This window comes from Prunus avium, chromosome 4, assembly GCF_965620075.1.
Source record: "Prunus avium chromosome 4, drPruAviu1.hap1.1, whole genome shotgun sequence".
NCBI classification, from domain to species: domain Eukaryota; kingdom Viridiplantae; phylum Streptophyta; class Magnoliopsida; order Rosales; family Rosaceae; genus Prunus; species Prunus avium.
This window is the reverse complement of record NC_142287.1, coordinates 34,250,717-34,270,785: the sequence shown is the minus strand read 5'-3', so window position 1 is coordinate 34,270,785 and position 20,069 is coordinate 34,250,717. Positions and strand designations below refer to the sequence as shown.

General features: G+C 35.0%; 2 protein-coding genes and 1 pseudogene across 2 annotated transcripts in view; all 3 read right to left on the bottom strand.

Annotated features, from left to right (window-relative positions):
• Positions 1-14,591, bottom strand: part of LOC110746114 (uncharacterized) — a 36,977-nt gene extending 22,386 nt beyond the window's left edge. The window contains exon 1 of the mRNA XM_088252129.1: positions 14,509-14,591. The gene's annotated coding sequence lies outside the window, so the exon portion shown is untranslated. The remainder of the gene's footprint in view (positions 1-14,508) is intronic.
• LOC148295292 (uncharacterized) lies at positions 11,368-16,439 on the bottom strand (annotated as a pseudogene).
• LOC110756115 (putative LRR receptor-like serine/threonine-protein kinase At3g47570) lies at positions 16,431-19,142 on the bottom strand. Its single transcript, XM_088252131.1, has 3 exons — positions 19,055-19,142; positions 17,092-18,480; positions 16,431-16,990 (listed from the first exon to the last, which is right to left on the bottom strand). The coding sequence occupies exons 1-3, from the start codon at positions 19,125-19,127 to the stop codon at positions 16,590-16,592; spliced, it is 1,863 nt and encodes a 620-aa protein (XP_088108257.1). The 5' UTR covers positions 19,128-19,142; the 3' UTR covers positions 16,431-16,589.
• Between the last annotated feature and the right edge of the window lie 927 nt (positions 19,143-20,069).

The following is a 20,069-nucleotide window of genomic DNA, read 5'->3' as shown; positions in this document are numbered from 1 at the left end:
TTTGTAGATAGGCTCTTCGGATTTGTTCTCAAAAATTGGGATTATAATAAGTCATTGGAGGTCTAAGTTCAAGGTTTGCAGGAAGATGAGCCAATATTTCATCCAACTCAGTGACCTCCGATCGTTTTGGACTACCCGAATTATTTTAAAAAGGAAAATCAAGATTAGGAGATAGGAAATGAGATTATAAATCGGAGTGTAGAAACTTCTACAACTAACAATTTCTCATAAATGTAGAATAAATGTAGAGGCTTGAGATCCCAAATAATGTGTATGTTAACCTAATAATTATGTGAGGTTACCTAACCAATTATGTTTTTATTAATTAATTTGGGATAAAAGTCTTGATTGACTAAACGGGTAGGGCTAAAAAAGAAAAGCGCGAGGAGTGAAAGCTGGACAACAAGAACTCCCTCCCCATTTTTCCACAAGGACATGATTAACTTTAGGATGCTGTGGTAGGAGATAGGGCCCAAGGGACGTCCTTAATTTGTGGTAATTAACCATACTACACTGTCCAATACAACACTACAATTTTATAACCATTGAATGTCCCATATTTATTTAATCTGATTCAGTGGCGGAGCTTGTAGCTTGTCTTTGGAGGGCCAGTACTGTAATTATAAGGTTTTATAGCCTTATATTTCAACTGATATTGCAATATGTGTTTAAGAGTTATTGGTTTTTTCATGGAGCTTTTGGGGGGCCACGGCCACTGCAAGCCTGTATGTGGCTCCGCCCCTGATCTGATCGCTTTTGGATCAAATAAACCAAAACAAAAACTTGATAGTTTTCGATCGATATTACATAGAGGCGAGTCTTCTAGTTTAAAGCTAGCATCTACAATGTCACAAAAACCCTAATTGAAAATATAGAGACCCTGTGAGTTTTTACTTTCGGCCCGAGCAATCTGTCACTTTGATCTACAGAGAGTTCCAATCCGTCAAATGCAGTATTAGTTCTCGTAGCAAAGATAACTGGTTTCGTTTTATGGATCCTTTCCTTTTATTTCACACGAAGAATAGCTCATCAATTTCTAAACTGTTGTAAATTCATGATAAGATGGATGCCCACTATACAATCTATCATACCTACATCCACATTGTAATACTTTACTCTCCCACCATACCTTCCATATGTGATGGAAACCTACCACTTATGGTAGTAAACTATGAATTTCAATTGTCATACGGTACTCTCTATATGAATCTTGTGTGACCCTCCTGAGATCTGTTGTCCCCAAATCCCCTGTCTCTTCCATGTTCCTTATTTAAAATTTTGATACATGTCTCTACCTTTAACAGTACACAAACACCGTTAACTCGTATAGATGATATGTAAAATATTAATAATATGCTGCTTTCGATTCTTCCATGGGCGGAACCAAGGCAAGGGCTGCCCTTGGCTGTAGCCAAGGGACAGTTTGGGAAAAAACAAATTATATATACATATAGTCTAATATTTTAACTATATATATATATAATTTCAACACCAATATGCATAGTAAGAGGTCTTCCACATTTGTATTTGGTGTTAAAGTTTGTGCCAACAACAATTTTAAAAAAATTCTATTAATTTGTCTCCAAAAGTGAAGCATTTTTCTAAATAAAATTCACCTTTTCGTGAATAATATGGCTCTAATTTATTTTATATTTTATTTCTTCTTGTGTTTACAATTAGCATGATTTATGTGATTTAATGTATACTTTTATTTCTAGAAAAACTATAGAAAATGTAAGTACAAAAAAAAAATTATCATTAGATTTTAAGCTAATAACTTTAGCTAGCCTACCCATTGAAAAATTTCTAGTTCTGCCCTTGGATTCTTCTTCTTTCTCCATGGCAGTGGCACCGTCACTTCCTCTCTCTTCCAACTCGCAACATGTCAGATTGAAAACCCACAATTTCCTCTCAAAAGGTTAAAGACACTATATTTAAGAATTAAAATAGCTAACTCAATTAAATATAAATCCAAAATTATAGTAACAATTTCAACATATTCTAGTTAAGGTAGAGACACGTGTGAAACGTTTAGATAGGGAACATGGATGAGACATGGAATTTGGGGACAGCACATCTCAACTCTGTGATACCTACTAACTAAAAAAAATGTATCAAAATAAGAGATGCAAGTTATGGTGCCTTTGCCGAAAATTAAAGAAACTAAACTTGGTGTTGGTGTTGTCAAATATTGGTAGAATTTAATAAGTTTTCGTAGAATTTCTAATGTCAGAAACATTTGAATGATTAATCTGTTTTGTTTTTTAATTATTGGGAAATTAAATGATTATTCTTGTTTACTGTAAACGAATTCTAAAGCATTTGATTTCTTTATTTCCTTTTTGGGAGCTTTTAGGTTTAAGTAGCATACAAAATTTTTGTACCCGATGATGCAGTTGGCTAGTTTATTTGTGTTTAAATAATAAGAAGAATCCGACCAAAAAAGAATCTGACCAAAAAAAATGAAAAGTTAAAAATGCCAAAAGGAAAACAGAATTTTCATCAAGTTTTTGTAATAAGAATCTTGTTATAATTAAGATCCTGCATGCGAGACCGTAGCTGGGTATATCCATTCAAGTGGCAGCAGAAAAGCTCACTTTTAATTTCCTTTTTTTCATTTTCTTTTTTCACCTTAGCTGGGTACATTCAACCATCAAAGTGCAGTACTCTTACTCTACGTGACATGTAAGAATGGATGTACTGTTCAAACTAAACATGCTTCTACCTGAGGACCTCTATCAAGTGTGTGTTCACTTTAATAAATGTAAATGTACGCTTATCATAACAACATAAAATACTCACAACTCGAGTAAAAATTCGCAGTCTAACAACTTAAATAACTTATGTTGTTGTTGCTAAAGATAAGTAATTTAAAAAATAATGAAATTGGCAAATCCCGGGTTAAAGGAAAAACAAAGGATCCTTTAGTCGTGTTAAAAATAAATAAAAAATGGTCCTTTTTAATGAGGAGTGGAAGCGTACATGCATGCATGATTTTACCGTGGGTCCACCACAGGCTACCTTTGACGGGATGACCAAGTTTCTTGTATGACAGTCAAGAAAAAATGAAACTAAAAAGGAAGAAGATGACTGTAGAATTAAGAGAAAATGATGTTTTTCTGAGATGAGGTGGGACTCTCCTTTCGGCTAGAACATGGAATGTGCATCTAAATCAATCACTGATTTTGACATTAAAAATGGAGATTTGTTGTGATATGTGCATCCAAAAGAAACAATCCAAATGGATATGGCTTTCTTTTCTAAAATGCCCAACTTTTCTTGGTTAGTAAGTGTATTATTGGTTACTTTAATCTTTGATGATGTAGGTCTTAATTCGTCAACTCGATCACAGTTCTACTGATAACCCTTGGTCGATATTCTATTCAGATTGATGCACATTTGCAACAAAGTAAAAGATAATTGCTAACAAATCACAGAGTCTACAGCTAAAACGGGTCTCTGCAATACTTAACTAGTAAAAAAAAAAAAGGAAAATCAAGATTAGGAGATAGGAAATGAGATTATAAATCGGAGTGTAGAAACTTCTACAACTAACAATTTCTCATAAATGTAGAATAAATGTAGAGGCTTGAGATCCCAGATAATGTGTATGTTAACCTAATAATTATGTGATGTTACCTAACCAATTATGTTTTTATTAATTAATTTGGGATAAAAGTCTTGATTGACTAAACGGGTAGGGCTAAAAAAGAAAAGCGCGGGGAGTGAAAGCTGGACAACCCCATTTTTCCACAAGGACATGATTAACTTTAGGATGCTGTGGTAGGAGATAGGGCCCAAGGGACGTCCTTAATTTGTGGTAATTAACCATACTACACTGTCCAATACAACACTACAATTTTATAACCATTGAATGTCCCATATTTATTTAATCTGATCTGCTCGTTTTTAGATCAAATAAAACAAAACAAAAACCTGATAGTTTTCAATCGATAACATAGAGGTGAGTCTTCTAGTTTAAAGCTAGCATCTACAATGTCACAAAAACCCTAATTGAAAATATAGAGACCCTGTGAGTTTTTACTTTCGGTCCGAGCAATCTGTCACTTTGATCTACGGAGAGTTCCAATCCGTCAAATGCAGTATTAATTCTCGTAGCAAAGATAATTGGTTTCGTTTTAGGGATCCTTTCCTTTTGTTTCACACCTATCATACCTACATCCACAATGTAATACTTTACTCTCACACCATACCTTCCATATGTGATGGAAACCTACCACTTATGGTAGTAAACTATGTATTTCCTAATTAAAAAATGCTAAGATGATACTAAATTACTAAAAAGAAATTTAAAAAAAAAAATATTGACCTAAAGATATTAAGTTTATATTTATTTTTTATAAACTACATACCATGTCAAACGTATAGCCGCGCGACTATACTCTACAAGTAGAATATTAAATAGAAGCTATACGCGGCGATACTAAGTAGAAAGTTTCAAAAGTATAGCCGGACGGCTATACCATTAAATAGCATAATATGAATTTCTCTTTTTTAATTACTTTAATTAGTAGTTATGTTTTAATTATTATTTAGTTAGTGAATAATTAGTATATTGAAGAAAATAATAATAATTACTATTTATTAAGTAATATAATTTGTGAATTTCATTAAAATATTTAATACTAATTATTCACTAAAGAAATAATAATTAAAACATAATTACAAATGGAAGTAACAAAAAAAATGCTAAGATATTACCTAATTACTAAAAAAAAAAATTATTGACCTAAAGAAACTAAGTTTATATTTATTTTTTATAAACAACATACCATTTCAAATGTATAGCCGCGCCGCTATACTCTGCAAGTATAATATTAAATATAGTATTTCACAAGTATAGCCGCGCCGCTATACTCTGTCAGTAGAATATTAAATAGAATATATCAAACGTATAGCCATGCGGCTTTACTGTAGAAGAAGGTTATATTTCAAAAGTATAGCCGCGCCCCTATACTCTACAAGTATTCAAAGGTATGGCCACGCGGCTATACGCCAAAATAAAAAGTTTCGAAAATATAGCCGCGGCTATACTCTTTAAATAGGAAGTATCAAACGTATAGCCGCGCGGCTATACCCTTAAATAAGCATAATGTGGATTTCTCTTTTTTAATTACTTTAATTAGTTTTTATATTTTAATTATTATTTAGTTAGTGAATAATTAGTATTTAAATATTTAATGAAAGAAAAAAATTAATTACTATTTATTAAGTAATATAATTTATCAAGTTAATTAAAATATTTAATACTAATTATTCTCTAAAGAAATAATAATATAAACATAATTACAAATGAAAGTAACTAAAAAAATGCTAAGATATTACTAAATTACTAAAAAGAATTTTTTAAAAAAAAAAATTATTGACCTAAAGGTACTAAGTTTATATTTATTTATTATAAACTACATACCATGCCAAAAGTATAGCAACACAGCCATACTCTGTAAGAAGAATATTTCAAGAGTATAGGCGCGCGGCTATACTCTCTAAATAGAAAGTTTCAAAACCATAGCCGTGCGCCTATACCTTTAAATAGCATAATATAACTTTCTCTTTTTCAAATACTTTAATTAGTAGTTATGTTTTAATTATTATTTAGTCGGTGAATAATTAGTATTTAAATATTTTATTGAAGAAAAAAAAATAATTACTATTTATTAAGTAGTATAATTTATGAAGTTAATTAAAATATTTAATACTAATTATTCACTAAAAAAATAATAAGTAAAACATAATTACAAATCAAAGTAACTAAAAAATGCTAAGATATTACTTAATTACTAAAATGAAATTTTTTTAAAAAAAATTATTGAACTAAAGAAACTAAGTTTATATTTATTTTTTATAAACTACATATCCTTTCAAAAGTATAACCGAGGCTATACTTTAAATAGGAAGTTTAAAACTTATAGCCGCACGGCTATACCTTTAAATAAGCATAATATGGATTTCTCTCTTTTAATTACTTTAATTAGTAGTTAAATTTTAATTATTATTTAGTTAGTGAATAATTTGTATTTAAATATTATATTAAAGAGAAAATTAATACTTAATATTTATTAAGTAATATAATTTATGAAGTTAATTAAAATATTTAATACAAATTATTCGCTAAAGAAATAAAAATAAAAACGTAATTACATATCAAAGTACCTAAAAAATGCTAAGATATTGCTTAATTCTAAAAAGAAATTATTTTTAAGAAAATTATTGACTTAAAGAAACTAAGTTTATATTTATTTTTTATAAACTACATACCATTTCAAAAGTATAGACGACTATACTATGTAAGTAGAATTTTAAATAGAATATTTTAACAGAAAAGTGCACGGCTAGACTATACAAGTAGAATATTAAATAGAATATTTTAAAAGTATAGCAACGCGGCTATACTCTATAAGTAGAATATTTCAGAGATATCACCTCACGGCTGTAGGCTAAAATAGAAAGTCTCGACGGTATAGCCGAGTGGCTAGACTCTTTAAATAGGAAGTTTCAAACGTATAGCCGAGTGGCTAGACTCTTTAAATAGGAAGTTTCAAAAGTATAGCCGCGCGGCTATACCGTTAAATAGCATAATAAGAATTTCTATTTTTTAATTACTTTAATTAGCAGTTATTTTTTAATTATTATTTTGTTTGTGAATAATTGTATTTAAATATTTTATTAAATAAAAAATAATTAATAATTAATAAGTAATATAATTTATGAAGTTATTTAAAAAAATTAATACTAATTATTCACTAAATAAATAATAATTAAAACATAATTACAAATGAAAGTAACTAAAAAATGCTAAGATATTACTCAATTAATAAAGGAACACTGGAGAAAAATGGAGCAAAGGAGATTTGGAATAAAGGAAGAGGTTGCAAAGAGAAACTTAGTGCGTGCGTGCGTGCCTCCCCTACATTTGAATGGTGCACTTGTGACAGGCTCATCTATAGAAAGCACTTGAAGAGGGGCACTTATGGCTATTAGTCATCAACCAGATTATAGGATTCAAATATCAATTGATGATCTTTCATTCCCAAAACTACTAATCATATGTCTCTGATTTTTAAGTAATGCTTCTTCTGTACAATGGCCCTTGACTGTCCACGGTTGTGCTCCAACAATTTGCATCTACAAAACAAAACTATGGCACAAATACGTAACCTTGAGAAAAAATGACAAAACGATTGTTTCAAAAATTGGTGAAAACCTGAACACGAACAGACATGTATATTAGAAAAACAAAATTAAGCAATGGCAAATCTAGCAACAGGGGTCTAAGGTCTTGTAATTCATTATTTAAAACGAACTAAACGATGAGAGCTAGTTTAGAACTAAAGGTGACGGCTTTATGTCTAAATAAATCATACCAAGAAAAAGCATAAGGCACTGGTCCATAGTACAATTGGAGTAAACAGAAAGCTTGAAGCTGCAGACCCAAAATCCAATCTTTCCGTCCACTCCCTATGCACCAAATTCTCTCTCTCTCTCTCTCTCTCTCTCTCTCTCTCTCTCTCTCTCTCTCTCTCTCTCTCTCTCTCTCCAAATGCAACTGGTTATTTCATTGCAAGTTGCAACGACTTGGACTTGTAAGAAAGGAAGAATGGACGCATCGGTTTCCTTTCCACGCATCTGTTTTCACAAAATGAACAGGGAAGTTCCTTGCAACTTCGGAGTCAATTGCCGGTCCCATTTTGGTTTCACTTTTCAATGAAATGATAGCCCTTTTATAATAATTCTCATTTTCTTATTTGTTAAAGAGATAAAGTTGAGGTCTAAAAAGATTATCACTCACTCACTCACTTACTCACAATTAAAGTAAAGCTGTGGATGTGGTGGTTGACCAGTTGACCAAGCAGTGCAGGGCAAGGCGTACTTGTGTAGAAGAAATGGAGCAAGGACTTGACTTGTAAAGAGAAACTTAGTGCCCCTGTGACACGCTCAGTCTAAGCTAGAAAGCACTTATACTATGCCTAGTACGGTTTAAACATATAAAACCACCACCGCTACAACAAAAACCTTCCCAAAATTAAGATATTACCATTGGCACTCTGCTTGGCCTTGTTTTGTGACTAAAGTTCTGACTAGCAAGGCGCAACATAATACACACATAAAAACCAGCATGAAAAGCACTAAGTTTCTCTTTACAAGTCAAGTCCTTGCTCCATTTCTTCTACACAAGTACGCCTTGCCCTGCACTGCTTGGTCAACTGGTCAACCACCACATCCACAGCTTTACTTTTTAGGTGAGACCCAAGGGTGAGCTTTAACGTACTCGTCACCACACCACCAGACTTTAGTGCTCATTGATTGGGCTAATCAGCTACAGTTGGAGTTTAACCAGCTTCATCCGCATCTCCACCATCACATTTCTACAATCACAGAGGCAAGTTATAAAAGTATTATTACAACATAGAACTTGGAAAGCACAATTTGGTATTACCTCTGCCTTTATTGTAGGTGGCATCGCAGGAAGAGAAATTTTGTGATATACATTTTGTGTCCCTTTACAGCCCAAAAACATATCCTCAATCCTCTTGTTACAGTCCCGAAACATTCCATATTTTCCGAAGCAGATTCGGGCTCCCCACAACATTCCCTTATAACACCTGGTATTTGCGAAGCTTTTCGTCCTCTTCCCTATCACTTGAATGATCACGATAGGATCAAAATCCATCCCAATTGAAATTCCAGCATCCTCAAGCATCTTTGTCACATTAACGTCTTCATAAAACTTAAATGCTAAGTTGAAATAGTCTTCAACAAGCAGATCTGTGTATTTATTTACCATGCTCTTTCCACTGTCTTTCCCAAAAAAAATTATTCTCAGTCAAATCCTTCGTTGTTGGATTTGGCCAGTACTCTTTCATCTTGACAACACAAGTTGTCTCCTGCAAAAATTAAGACAGAGGTGTAAAACTGAAAAAATATAATGATGAACAAAAATAAAAAATGAAAAATAGTGCTCATGTAACATCCCACATCTACCAACGGACCTTATATGTACATGCCCACCTCCATCTAGCACGAGGCTTTTTGGGAGCTCACTAGCTTAGGAGTCATGAGAACTCCAAAGTTAAGCGAGTTGGGGCTAAAGCAATCCCAGGATGGGTGACCCACTGGGAAGTTGCTCGTGAGTTCCCAGAAACAAAACCGTGAGGGCAGAGAAGGGGGCCCAAAGCGAACAATATCGTGCTATGGCATAGCCGATCTGGGTGTTACAATTGGTATCAGAGCCACTCTGCCGTGTGGTGCGAGTGTGCTAACGAGGACGTCGGGCTCCTAAGGGGGGTGGATTGTAACATCCCACATCGACCAACGAAGAAGGGGTGATGTACCTTATATGTACATGCCCACCTCCATCTAACACGAGGCCTTTTGGGAGCACACTGGCTTCGGAGTCATGAGAACTTCGAAGTTAAGCAAGTTGAGGCTAGAGCAATCCCAAGATGAGTGACCCATTGGGAAGTTGCTCGTGAGCAGAGGCGGACCTATTAAGGCGCAAGGAGGTGCAGCTGCACCTTCCCTCACCGGAAAAACCATTGTAGGTTCTTGAAATTGCCCTTTTGCTCAACTGGTGTACAGATTACCTTAAGTAAATGTCTTTGTCCTTTTACTTTTATTTATTTTTATATTACTCCATTTACTTAAGTTTACAATGTAAATAAGGAAGTGCCCTCCATTTGGATTCAAATAAAAATACTAGAAAATCAAATTCCCACCAAATCAAAATATGAAAATTCGATTTTAGTGCAAAATACAATTTAGGCTAAAAATGATGGCTCATTAAGTCAATATATACTTCATACTAAAATCCCATAAAATCAAGTTTTCTTATTTGATGTGTAAGGAATAAAAGCCGCCAAAAATTATCTTGAGAAAATGATTATTCCGAAAAATCATTTTTCATACTTATTCAATATTGCACCTCCGCTAAAAAAATTATGGGTCTACCAGTGCTCGTGAGTTCCCAGAAACAAAACCGTGAGGGCAAAGAGGGGGACAAAGGAAAATGATGTGCGTCATACTTGGGCTTGGTTAGCAAGAATCACCATTAAACTTTCAATGTTTCTTTAAGGGCATCAACTATCAATCATGAAAAGGCGACATAATAATATATGGAAACTAAAATTTCTTATATTCAATTTCTTATACAAAAACTAAAAAACAAAAGTGCTCAAGGTTAGAGATGTTAAAGTCAATTACGTCTATTATGTTTTTTTGCCTATTTCATCTCCTGTAATTTAGATGATTAGTCAACTAAGTCTCCTATTTTATATGCTGTAATTTAGAGCTATGTTTCAGCTATGTAATTAGTCAACTTTAGGATTGTATATTTACATGGGTTCTCACCCAAGTAAATATATTGAATTATTATAATCAGAAACACGTTAAAAAAGACCTCGTCAGAATTCGGTGGAATACTTAATACAATTTAAATAGCAAAATAAGAAAGCAACTAAGCTAAATAATAGGATCAACTAAACGACTAAACCATGACATTCAGCCACTAACCATGACTCCATGACAACTTGGACTCCTATTAACTAGCAACTAAACAACAAGTCCCTAAAGAATAGGACTTCCACAACTTAAAGAGATAATCATAAACATAATAAATAGAATAATAAATATTCTTAACAAAGCAGCGGCAAAGCACCCAAGAGGCCGTAGTTGCAGGCTTGCAGCAACCACATCAAGTAAGAAGCATTGAATTTCCATCTATATATTATTGTCTTTGAAATTTAAATAAAATTATACCAAAACAAAACGGCATGAAATATATGTCATCGGATAGGATCCATTAATTAAAACGCTGAACAAGAGGGCGGTTTATTTGGGCGGCGCTAGGCGGGTCTGGCTGCCAGGGTGGGTCTTGTTCTTTTCTTTTGTTTTTTAAAGCCTACTGCCTAGCGATTTTTCAAACTTATGCACTGCAGGGCTGGTCTAGGCGGCGCTAGGAAGGTCTGGGCGGCGCTGGGCAGGTCTGGGCGGCGCTGGGCGAGTCTAGGCGGGTCTATGGGGCGCTAGGCGGGTCTAGGCGGCGCTAGGCTGGTCTGGGTGCCAGGGTGGGTCTGGTTCTTTTCTTTTGTTCTTTAAGCCTACTGCCTAGCGATTTTTCAAACTTATGCACTGGAGGGCTGGTCTGGGAGGCGTTAGGTAGGTCTGGGCGGCTCTAGGCGGCTCTAGGCGGCCCTAGGCGGCGCTAGGCTGGTCTAGGCGGCGCTAGGCGGGTCTGGGTGCCAGGGTGGGTCTGGTTCTTTTCTTTTGTTCTTTTATCCTACCGCCTGGCCATTTTTCAAACTTCATCTATCTTTGCTGAGGCCTTGTGCATTAACTGAGGAGCCCGACTTATGTCCCTTCATTGTGTACTGTGTGCTGTGGCTGTAATTTCAAAACTGTACACATCCCCACTTGTTGAAAGCATTCCCTCATGTTGCAGTTGCCTAAATCAACAATTTCCAGCTTTGTTGAGAGATTCCCAAAGAAAACAAGAAGCGTGGCATTTAATGGATTACCTTCCAAGCTGATCATCGACAAATTTCTAAGACTAGCCAAACAAGAGGGAAAGTTTTTTACCGGAATAGAAGCATCAACCGTCAAATTATTCCACTGTAAGTTAAGCCACTGAAGGTTTGTAAAGGCACATAGTGTCGTAGGAATAAAACCGAAAAACGAGTTAGCGGTGATGTCTAGCCTTGTGAGCTTATTAGAAACCATTGGAGATAAAGCTGGGGATGGTTCCACTAAGCTTATTATCTCCTACAAGAAGTTGTTGCAGGTCTGGAACCCCAGTGCCTATGTCTGCTGGGAGGCTACCTAAGAGCTGATTACTAGATAGAGAAATAAATTTTATCATGGATAAATTAAAGATTCTGGATGGGATGACACCATTGAGATTATTAACATGGAGTGCCAAACCCTGTAAGTTGTCTGGATCGCCAATCTCATCTGGTATTTCACCTGCCACATGCAATAAACCCGAGCACCCAAGTTTAATCACATCTGGCCGGCGTGTGCATACATAGGATACAAACTTAAAATGGAATATCTTTTTTAAGCAAACTGAGGAATCATTGGGTATATGAAGAGGAGATAGGAGGATGTGGCCGGTTATTATTGTATGGTAGAATGTTTTTGTATTGACATATATTTTTACTATATATAGTATGTTAAGCATAAGAAATAAAATAAAAAATAGAGTTGAGTTGACCCTGCAAGTACCTATCAAATTGTTGATGACAAGATGAATCTCTGTTAGCTGAGTCAAGTTCCCAATATTTTTGGGTATGCTTCTAGTCAAATTGCTTTTATTCAACTTTAGTACAAGAAGTTGTCTACATTGCCATAATTTAGATGGAAGTGGACCATCAAGTTGGTTGTTACCCAAACCCAGCCGTTGAATACTAGGAAGATGCTCACATATGTTGTCTGGAAGATTACCAATCAAGTCGTTTTAATATAGGGCCAAAACAATCAAAGAAGACATGTTGAAGAAACCCACATGAACAATATCACCTTCTAGGGCATTCCACTGCACAAACAACTTCTCTAACTGATCTAAACTGCTGATCTCGTTTGGAATTTCTGAAAAATCAACGTGTATATATTTAACCCCATTATCATCAACCAGGCCCTAGGATTATATGTATAATCTGTTTATGAATACTATATAATGCTCTACAACAAAATGCCGAGTCGTATAAGAATAGCATTCCTTCGAAATTGTTGGAGTCAAGGTGTATCTCCTTGAGCATTGTTAAGTTCCCTATTTCTCTTGGTATGATGCCTGTTAAACATGTGCACATGCCACAGAAAAAGAAGAGAAAAGGAAAAAGAAAAGAATTAACTAATTGTTTACCCCAAAAAGGATCCGCTGGCCATTCGCGTGGGGTTTGGCCTTGGAGTTTGCTTGTTGCGATTGCGAAGGCGTAACAAATACAAAAGATAATTGTGAGCACACTTAACTCCGTTGATTCTAAGAATACCCAGAATTAAAACTCTAATATGTTAATTCTGAGAATAACCAGGAAAAGAGTAAAGAGATGAGAGAAAAATCTCAATCTTCATTCAATAACAAAACATCAATTCCCCTTTCTTACAATTTCATGCATTATTTATAGGTGCCTCTCAATCAAGATGAGATAACTCCTCATAACTCCTCATAACTCTCCTAAACCTTTCATATCCCAACTTCCCTCCTAGTGATAACTTCACATTAAATCTCCCTATAACTCACAAAGATGAAAAGACTCTCTATAACTTCATTCATGAACCTAGATAACTCCTACGTACGAAGAGACACTTATTTAATATAGGTTATTAAGACTTTCCTCATGCTTGAATGTGATCCCAATGGTCCATGTATGTGTTTACTAAACTCGCTGCATCATCCTCCCCGGGTTGGCAAAAATTCGCCCTCGAATTTATGCCTTCTCGGATTAAAATCATGATCATTGATTGTTGGTCTTCAAACTGAAATCTCCCACTCCAAAGAAATAAATATTTTGAATATTTGAATATTCTCCAATTGTGTGAATTCTCCATGGCCAATCTCTTAACCCAGATATTCTGAATTATGGTATCAACCAAAGTGGCTGCACTACGATGACTGAAATTTTCAACCCTCATGAAATCAATATATTCAACAACTTCGAAAGTATCATGAGAGTTGAATAAAGCAATGGAATCATCGACATTTGCAATATGAAGGTTGACATAATTTTTCACAACTTCTTCAATGCATTCCATTTGTTTCGGTTTCGTGTCAAAAACCTTCTCAACTGTAAAATAATAATCACAACAAATTTCGCAAGAACCATCTGAACATCGATCAAATACTGGAGGGAGATCCAAATCTAATAAATGATCAAATGTATGATCGCCACTAACCATTTCTGATAACAGTTGATGTAGATTTGACTAACTACACAACTGGCGTGCAGTTCCTTCCAACAGACTGAAAATGGTAAGACTGAAAAATGCGCACCGATATTGACTTTAATCAATCGATTGTGGATTGGGCGGGGAACTAACCCAATACAAGGTTCTTTTCTATGCCTCAATTAAGAGGACTTCAATATTTATCTAGTGCGAAAATGGTAATTGATAGAAGCTGAAATTGAACGGTAATGGAAATGACAGAAGTTTATTGGAATATTTCTCTATTCAGAAAACTTGAAAGAAAAAGGAAATACATCAACAACACAGCCTGAAGATTTCTCTATTCAGACCTGGTACATAAAATTAAAATGGAGATTGAAGATTTCTGTATTCAGTCTTGTAGAAGAATAAATCATACCAAGAGTTGGCAGAGCAAGATAAAGAAAATTCCTCAGGAGTTGTCAACTGGGAAATTCAAAGAATGAAAAGGAAAGGTTGTTTCAAGCTTTTGAGCTGGGTTTATAGACGTTGAGTCTGGTAATAACAAGATGTTAAAAGGTAATAATCAATCAACAGTATAGTGTAGATAACTTGTTGATACATACGTACCTGACAGCTGATTGTTGCTTAGATCAATTTCTTGCAGTGTATATAAGTTGAAGATAGTCGAAGGTATGGAACCTGAATTTAGAACGGACAAATGCCATGTAGAATTAATTATTCCTCATATATTATTCATTATTTACTATCTATGTCATTATCCCCCAATACCCAACAAGTTTTTCTCATAAATAGCCTATATGTAGTCCCTATAGTTTCATTAATATAAATTTTGTACAAACTTTCAAATATAGTATATAAAAAAAAATCCAACATGAATAGACCCAACTACCCTCACAATTAAAAACCAAATACATAATCTCTTCAAAGTGAGAGTTCTTTAGTATTGCATGACCTGCAAATAATAAAAACGGAGTCTAATTTTCTAAAGAAAAAAGAACAAACTGGACTTATAGATTAATATCAAAATGTTTAAAACGTAATGATAGACCAACAGTAGAGTCTAGATAACATGTTGACACATACGTACCTGATAGTTGGTTAATGCTTAGATCAATTACTTGTAGTGTAGATAAGTTGAAGTCGCGGGTATGGAACCTGAAAAATTATTACCATACAAATAGAAGCTTTGAAGTTTGGGGAAGGACCCAAACCATGATGGAATGGATCCCATAAAATTGTTGTCAAGTGAAAGAGAGGGGACATGCAAGATGCGTATAGATGTGGAAAAGTTTGAGTGAAACTATACTTGTAGGATTGCAATGCAAATAATATAACAAGTCTTTGAGGGTTGTTGTAGGTCAATTTCCATAAGAGTAGTGCTATTTGTATTACATTTACTGATCAAACTGTTGATCACCTCTATGTGGGTCCCATATACATTAGATGGTCAATAAATATGGTACAAATAGTATTATTATTTCTATAAAGACATTAATCATAGCAAGTAGTAAGGTATATTGCAATCACAGCTAATGCTCATCGAGCAAGTATCCCAACATTAAATTTAAGTTTAATAAATATATGGGTTTCAGAGGGATTGGCGAAGAATTTAATTATCAAGTGGCTCCTTTGGTATCCTCAACGAAGATAGCACTGTTTTGCTATCTCCAACCAATCACAAACTGCCACATGAAAAAGTTATTACGGGTGGCATCATGATTGGCCGGGAATAGCAAAATAATGTTATCCTCATTTCACACAAGTGTTACTCCTAAAAGAGACTTAATAGCACCAGTCCCAAGATACCATGTTAGTCAATGAGAACATCTAAGAAGAAAATAAACCAAATTGCTGATTCTGATTAGAAAAGAACAAAACTTAAGGGCACGTTTGTTTAGGAAGATTTGGATTTGAGAGTCCAAATCCAAATCTTCATGTTTAGGACAAGTTTCATGGAGTTGATTTGAATTTAGATAAAATCTAGTGTGAATCTGAAATACCAAATAAAACATTACTGAAACGACATTTAATAAAAATATCACCATTACGGGCATTGGACCTCAAGGACGTATTTAATAGGCCTCATGGATTGGACTAGTGTTTTGTGCTTGTGGTGGGTGGTGATATTTCATTGTGAAAACACACTTTTTGCATCATGTACAAACATAAAAATTGATCCTAGTTGAAGGGAAAAATCCTGGACCACCGCCAATATCTTCCTCTATTTCTGTTTTTTCCTTTTTTTTCTTCTCAAATTATCATGGATGCATGCATGGAAATCATCATGTCATCAAATTAATATATGATCATATCCAAACATTCAGTTATTCTGTTTTTTTTTTTTTTTTTTGGTAATTAAAATATTTAGTTATTGAGAGCTTCTATAATGATGCTTCAACATTTTGGGCTAATATCTCCCAAAAGGGCCCAAACCCAAGTTGTTTACACACAGAGAACCCACAAAAGAGGGTGTCGTAATCAGTCGTTTGTCGCTTCTTGGCATGGGGAAAGCAGCAGTGGAGCTCCTCTGATACCATACTCCAAGTAAGTAAGAAGCTTTGAATTTCTTTATCATGACTTGTTCCATCTATCTATGTCACATATTGTCTTTAAAATTCAAATATACCAAAACAAAGCCGCATGACTCAAATTGAATCAAAGTGCATAGGAAGGAAGGATGGGACCCATTAATTGAAGCGCTGAACAAGAGGGCAGTTTATTTGAGCAGCAGCGTCCTTCAAAAACTTTATCTTGATTTTCTTGAGTGTGGCTACATCTTCTTCCATATTTATCCTCTCTTCAGGTGATTCTGCACAGCAAGTAAGGGCTAATCTCATAATGGATGATAAGCAATCTCTTTTCCTCACAAGATCATCATCTTCCTGCTGTGTGCAAAGCAAACCGGCAACCACAACTTCATCTATCATTGCATCTGGCAAAACCAGTGAGTTTGCAATCCATTGCTTTAAATTCATTTCACCAACAAACATCTCATCTATTGGCTTCCTTCTTGTGAATGTTTCCATCACTAAAATTCCAAAACTGTACACATCCCCTCTTATTGAAACCATTCCTTCCAATCCATACTCTGCATTATGAATTATACATATATGTGTGAAATATATTCATGTGTATAATTAAGGACAACATGTATAGAATTGAAAGATATTAAATTAGCAAGTACATCACCTGGAGCCATATACCCAACAGTGGCTAGAGTCATAGTTTGGGTAATAGAATCTCCTCCACCCAAGAGTTTTGCAATTCCAACATCAGCAACATGTGCAACCATATCATCATCTAGTAGTATATTGCTGGGCTTCATATCACAATGGACAATAGGTACTGAATAACCATGGTGTAGGTATTCCAATGCCGACGCAACGTCTATCATTATGTTCATCCTCTGTAAGATATTCAAAGAACAGTTTTGAGAATACATCCACTTCTCGAGACTCCCATTTGGCATGTAATTCAATACCAAGGCTTTGAAATCAATTTCACTGCAACAGCTGATGATTTTGATAAGGTTTCGATGGCGAATATTGCTTAGTATTTCACATTCGATATCAAAACTCTTGAAAGCCCCTTCTAGTTGTAAACTGAAAACCTTTACTGCAACATCTGTTCCATCTGAAAGTGTCCCTTTATATACTAAGCCAAAACCCCCACTTCCAAGTAAGTTGTTTCCGTTAAGTCCATTTGTTGCCCTTAGAAGTTCTAGGTGTGAAATTCTTCTCCAAAGAAGTTGAGGCAACGAGTTAGCCTCTCTTGCAACTTCCACATTCCTTTTCCTGCGTAGTACAGAGATAAATACGAAGGCCACTAGGAGAATAACTGATATGATCCCTAGGGTGATATATTTAGCTTTCCTCCAATTTGGTTCAAGTGTACCATTTTTGCATGGTGGAACATGGAGTCGGGGTGCACCACAAAGTGCCCTGTTTGAGACAAATGATTGAGCGGAGAAGTTTTGGAACGGTCCACCAGTTGGAATTTCTCCTTCAAACCTATTGAAAGACAAATTTAGATACTTGAGAAGTAAGAGAGCTTCTAAAGACCTTGGAATAACTCCAGACAGATTGTTTCTGGATAAATCCAAGAGTTGCTGGCTTAGCAAGTGGTTAAATGAACTTGGAATAGGGCCTTCCAAATTATTATTTGCCAAGGATAGAATATTCAAATCCAAAAGACCCCCAATGGTGCTTGGTATAACACCAGATAAATGGTCATTTGATAAATCTACCTCTAGGACAACTTTCAAGTTTCCAATATCTTGTGAGAGAGGTCCAATTAGAGAATTGGATGAGAAGTTTACATGCAAGACATAGGCCAGTCTCCAGAGAGTAGATGGTACTGTGGAACTCAACGAATTGGACTCTAGTGATAGAGTTTTTAGAGATGCGGCTAGATTTCCCAAGCAGGAAGGTATAGAACTAGACAGCTGATTACTACCCATATATAATTCAACTAGGTTATCTAGTTCACAAAGTTCATATGGGATGTATCCTCGCATTTTTTTGTAACTCAAGCCCAGACCTTGGAGATTCCCTAGCCTTCCCAGTGAAGTTGGATAGTCAAAACTCTACTTCTTCTTCTTCCTAAGTGCCAACTATTTCAATCAATGCAAGATTCAAATTCCTACAAGCGGCATTGATGGACTTTTTACCAACAGCCAGAAAACGTTGACACAACCAACTCTGAAAAGGTGTTTTTTGTCTACTTGTAGAAACTATTGAGATCGACTTGTTCAAGGGGAGTTCTTAAAATCAAGGCGTTTCCCACATGGTCAACCAGATAAAATGTAGGCATTTAATGTGACAAGGGAGGCATAGAATTGATCGAACAAAATATATAAGAACATAATTATGTTCATTCAACATTTTCTTCTTCTCCGGCCAAAAAATAAAACATTTTTCAACTCCTTTAACCTTACCTAATAAATGTTATGGGATTCACGATTGTTAAGGGAGTTGAAAATAAAAAGTTGACAAAATCATAGGTATGGTTAAGACCAGGCTTAATGATTGTTTTACTCTTAGAATGGACACTCGGTCTCACTTTACCCCCTGGAAATGAAATTTTCTCACTTAACCTCCTGAATCTCTAAAAATTCATGAAAATTTCTCACTTAACACTTCCGTCAATTTCTATCCACTCAATTGATTGTATAAGAATATCAAGCTGCTCAAGTTGCCAATACCAATGGGAATGTTACCCCTCATGCTGCAATTGCTTAAATCAATATGTTGAAGCGACGATGTAGAGCAATTATGAAAGGAATCATCAAGTCTGGCATTTAATGGATTGTTCCCAAGTCTAGTGTGGTCAGATTTCCAAGATTAACCAAACAAGAGAGAGTGCTTGCTTATGAAGTGGAATTATCAATCATCAAATTATTCATGTATAAGCTAAACCACTGAAGGTTTTTTAAGGCACATAGCGTGCTTGGAACAAACCCTGTAAATGAGTTGATCTTCTAAGTCTAGGTTTTTTAAGTCTAGGTTCATGGTCATAGAAGCATTGGAGAGGTTGGGGATTACTCCGCTGAGGTCAGTTTCTGTTATAAAAAGGTGTTGTAGGTCAGTTTCTACCCGATAGCTGATTCTGACCAAGCCCCAGTTCTGTTACCGTGGAAATATTGAAGATTGAGGATGGGATTCCCAAAACCTCTAAATTTTGAAGATACGCGCGGCAATACTATTTTTTTTTTTTTTCAGTATAGCCGTCCGGCTATACTATTTTTTATTTATTTTTTACTTTTAATTTTAAGTATAGCGGCGCGGTTATGTGTTTTAAATATATTCGAATATTTAAATAGTAAAGCCGGGCGGCTATACTATTTTTTAATTTTAAAGTATAGTATAGCCGCGCGGCTATACTATTTTTTATATATTTTTATATATTTAAAACGAATGGCCGCGCGGCTATACTACTTTATATTTATTTTTAACTGTAGCCTTACGGCAATACTATTTAACTATTCGGATATATTTAAGGGAGTTTCACTAAAATACCCAAAATGGGGGCTGAAATTATAAAAATACCCAACACCCAAAACACTTTATAAATATACCCAAAACTCATCATTACACACACTCAAAACCCATTTATAAACATACCCAAAATCCATCATTACACACATACCCAAAACCCATTTTGGGTAT

Coding starts and splice junctions, on each gene's coding strand:
- LOC110756115 (XM_088252131.1), bottom strand. CDS start 19,127: ATGAGGGGTAACATTCCCATTGGTATTGGCAACTTGAGCAGCTTGATA. Junction 18,481..19,054: donor ATACAATCAATTGAGTGGAT/AGAAATTGACGG, acceptor AGTAGAGTTTTG/ACTATCCAACTTCACTGGGA. Junction 16,991..17,091: donor TGTTGGGTATATGGCTCCAG/GTGATGTACTTG, acceptor TTCATAATGCAG/AGTATGGATTGGAAGGAATG.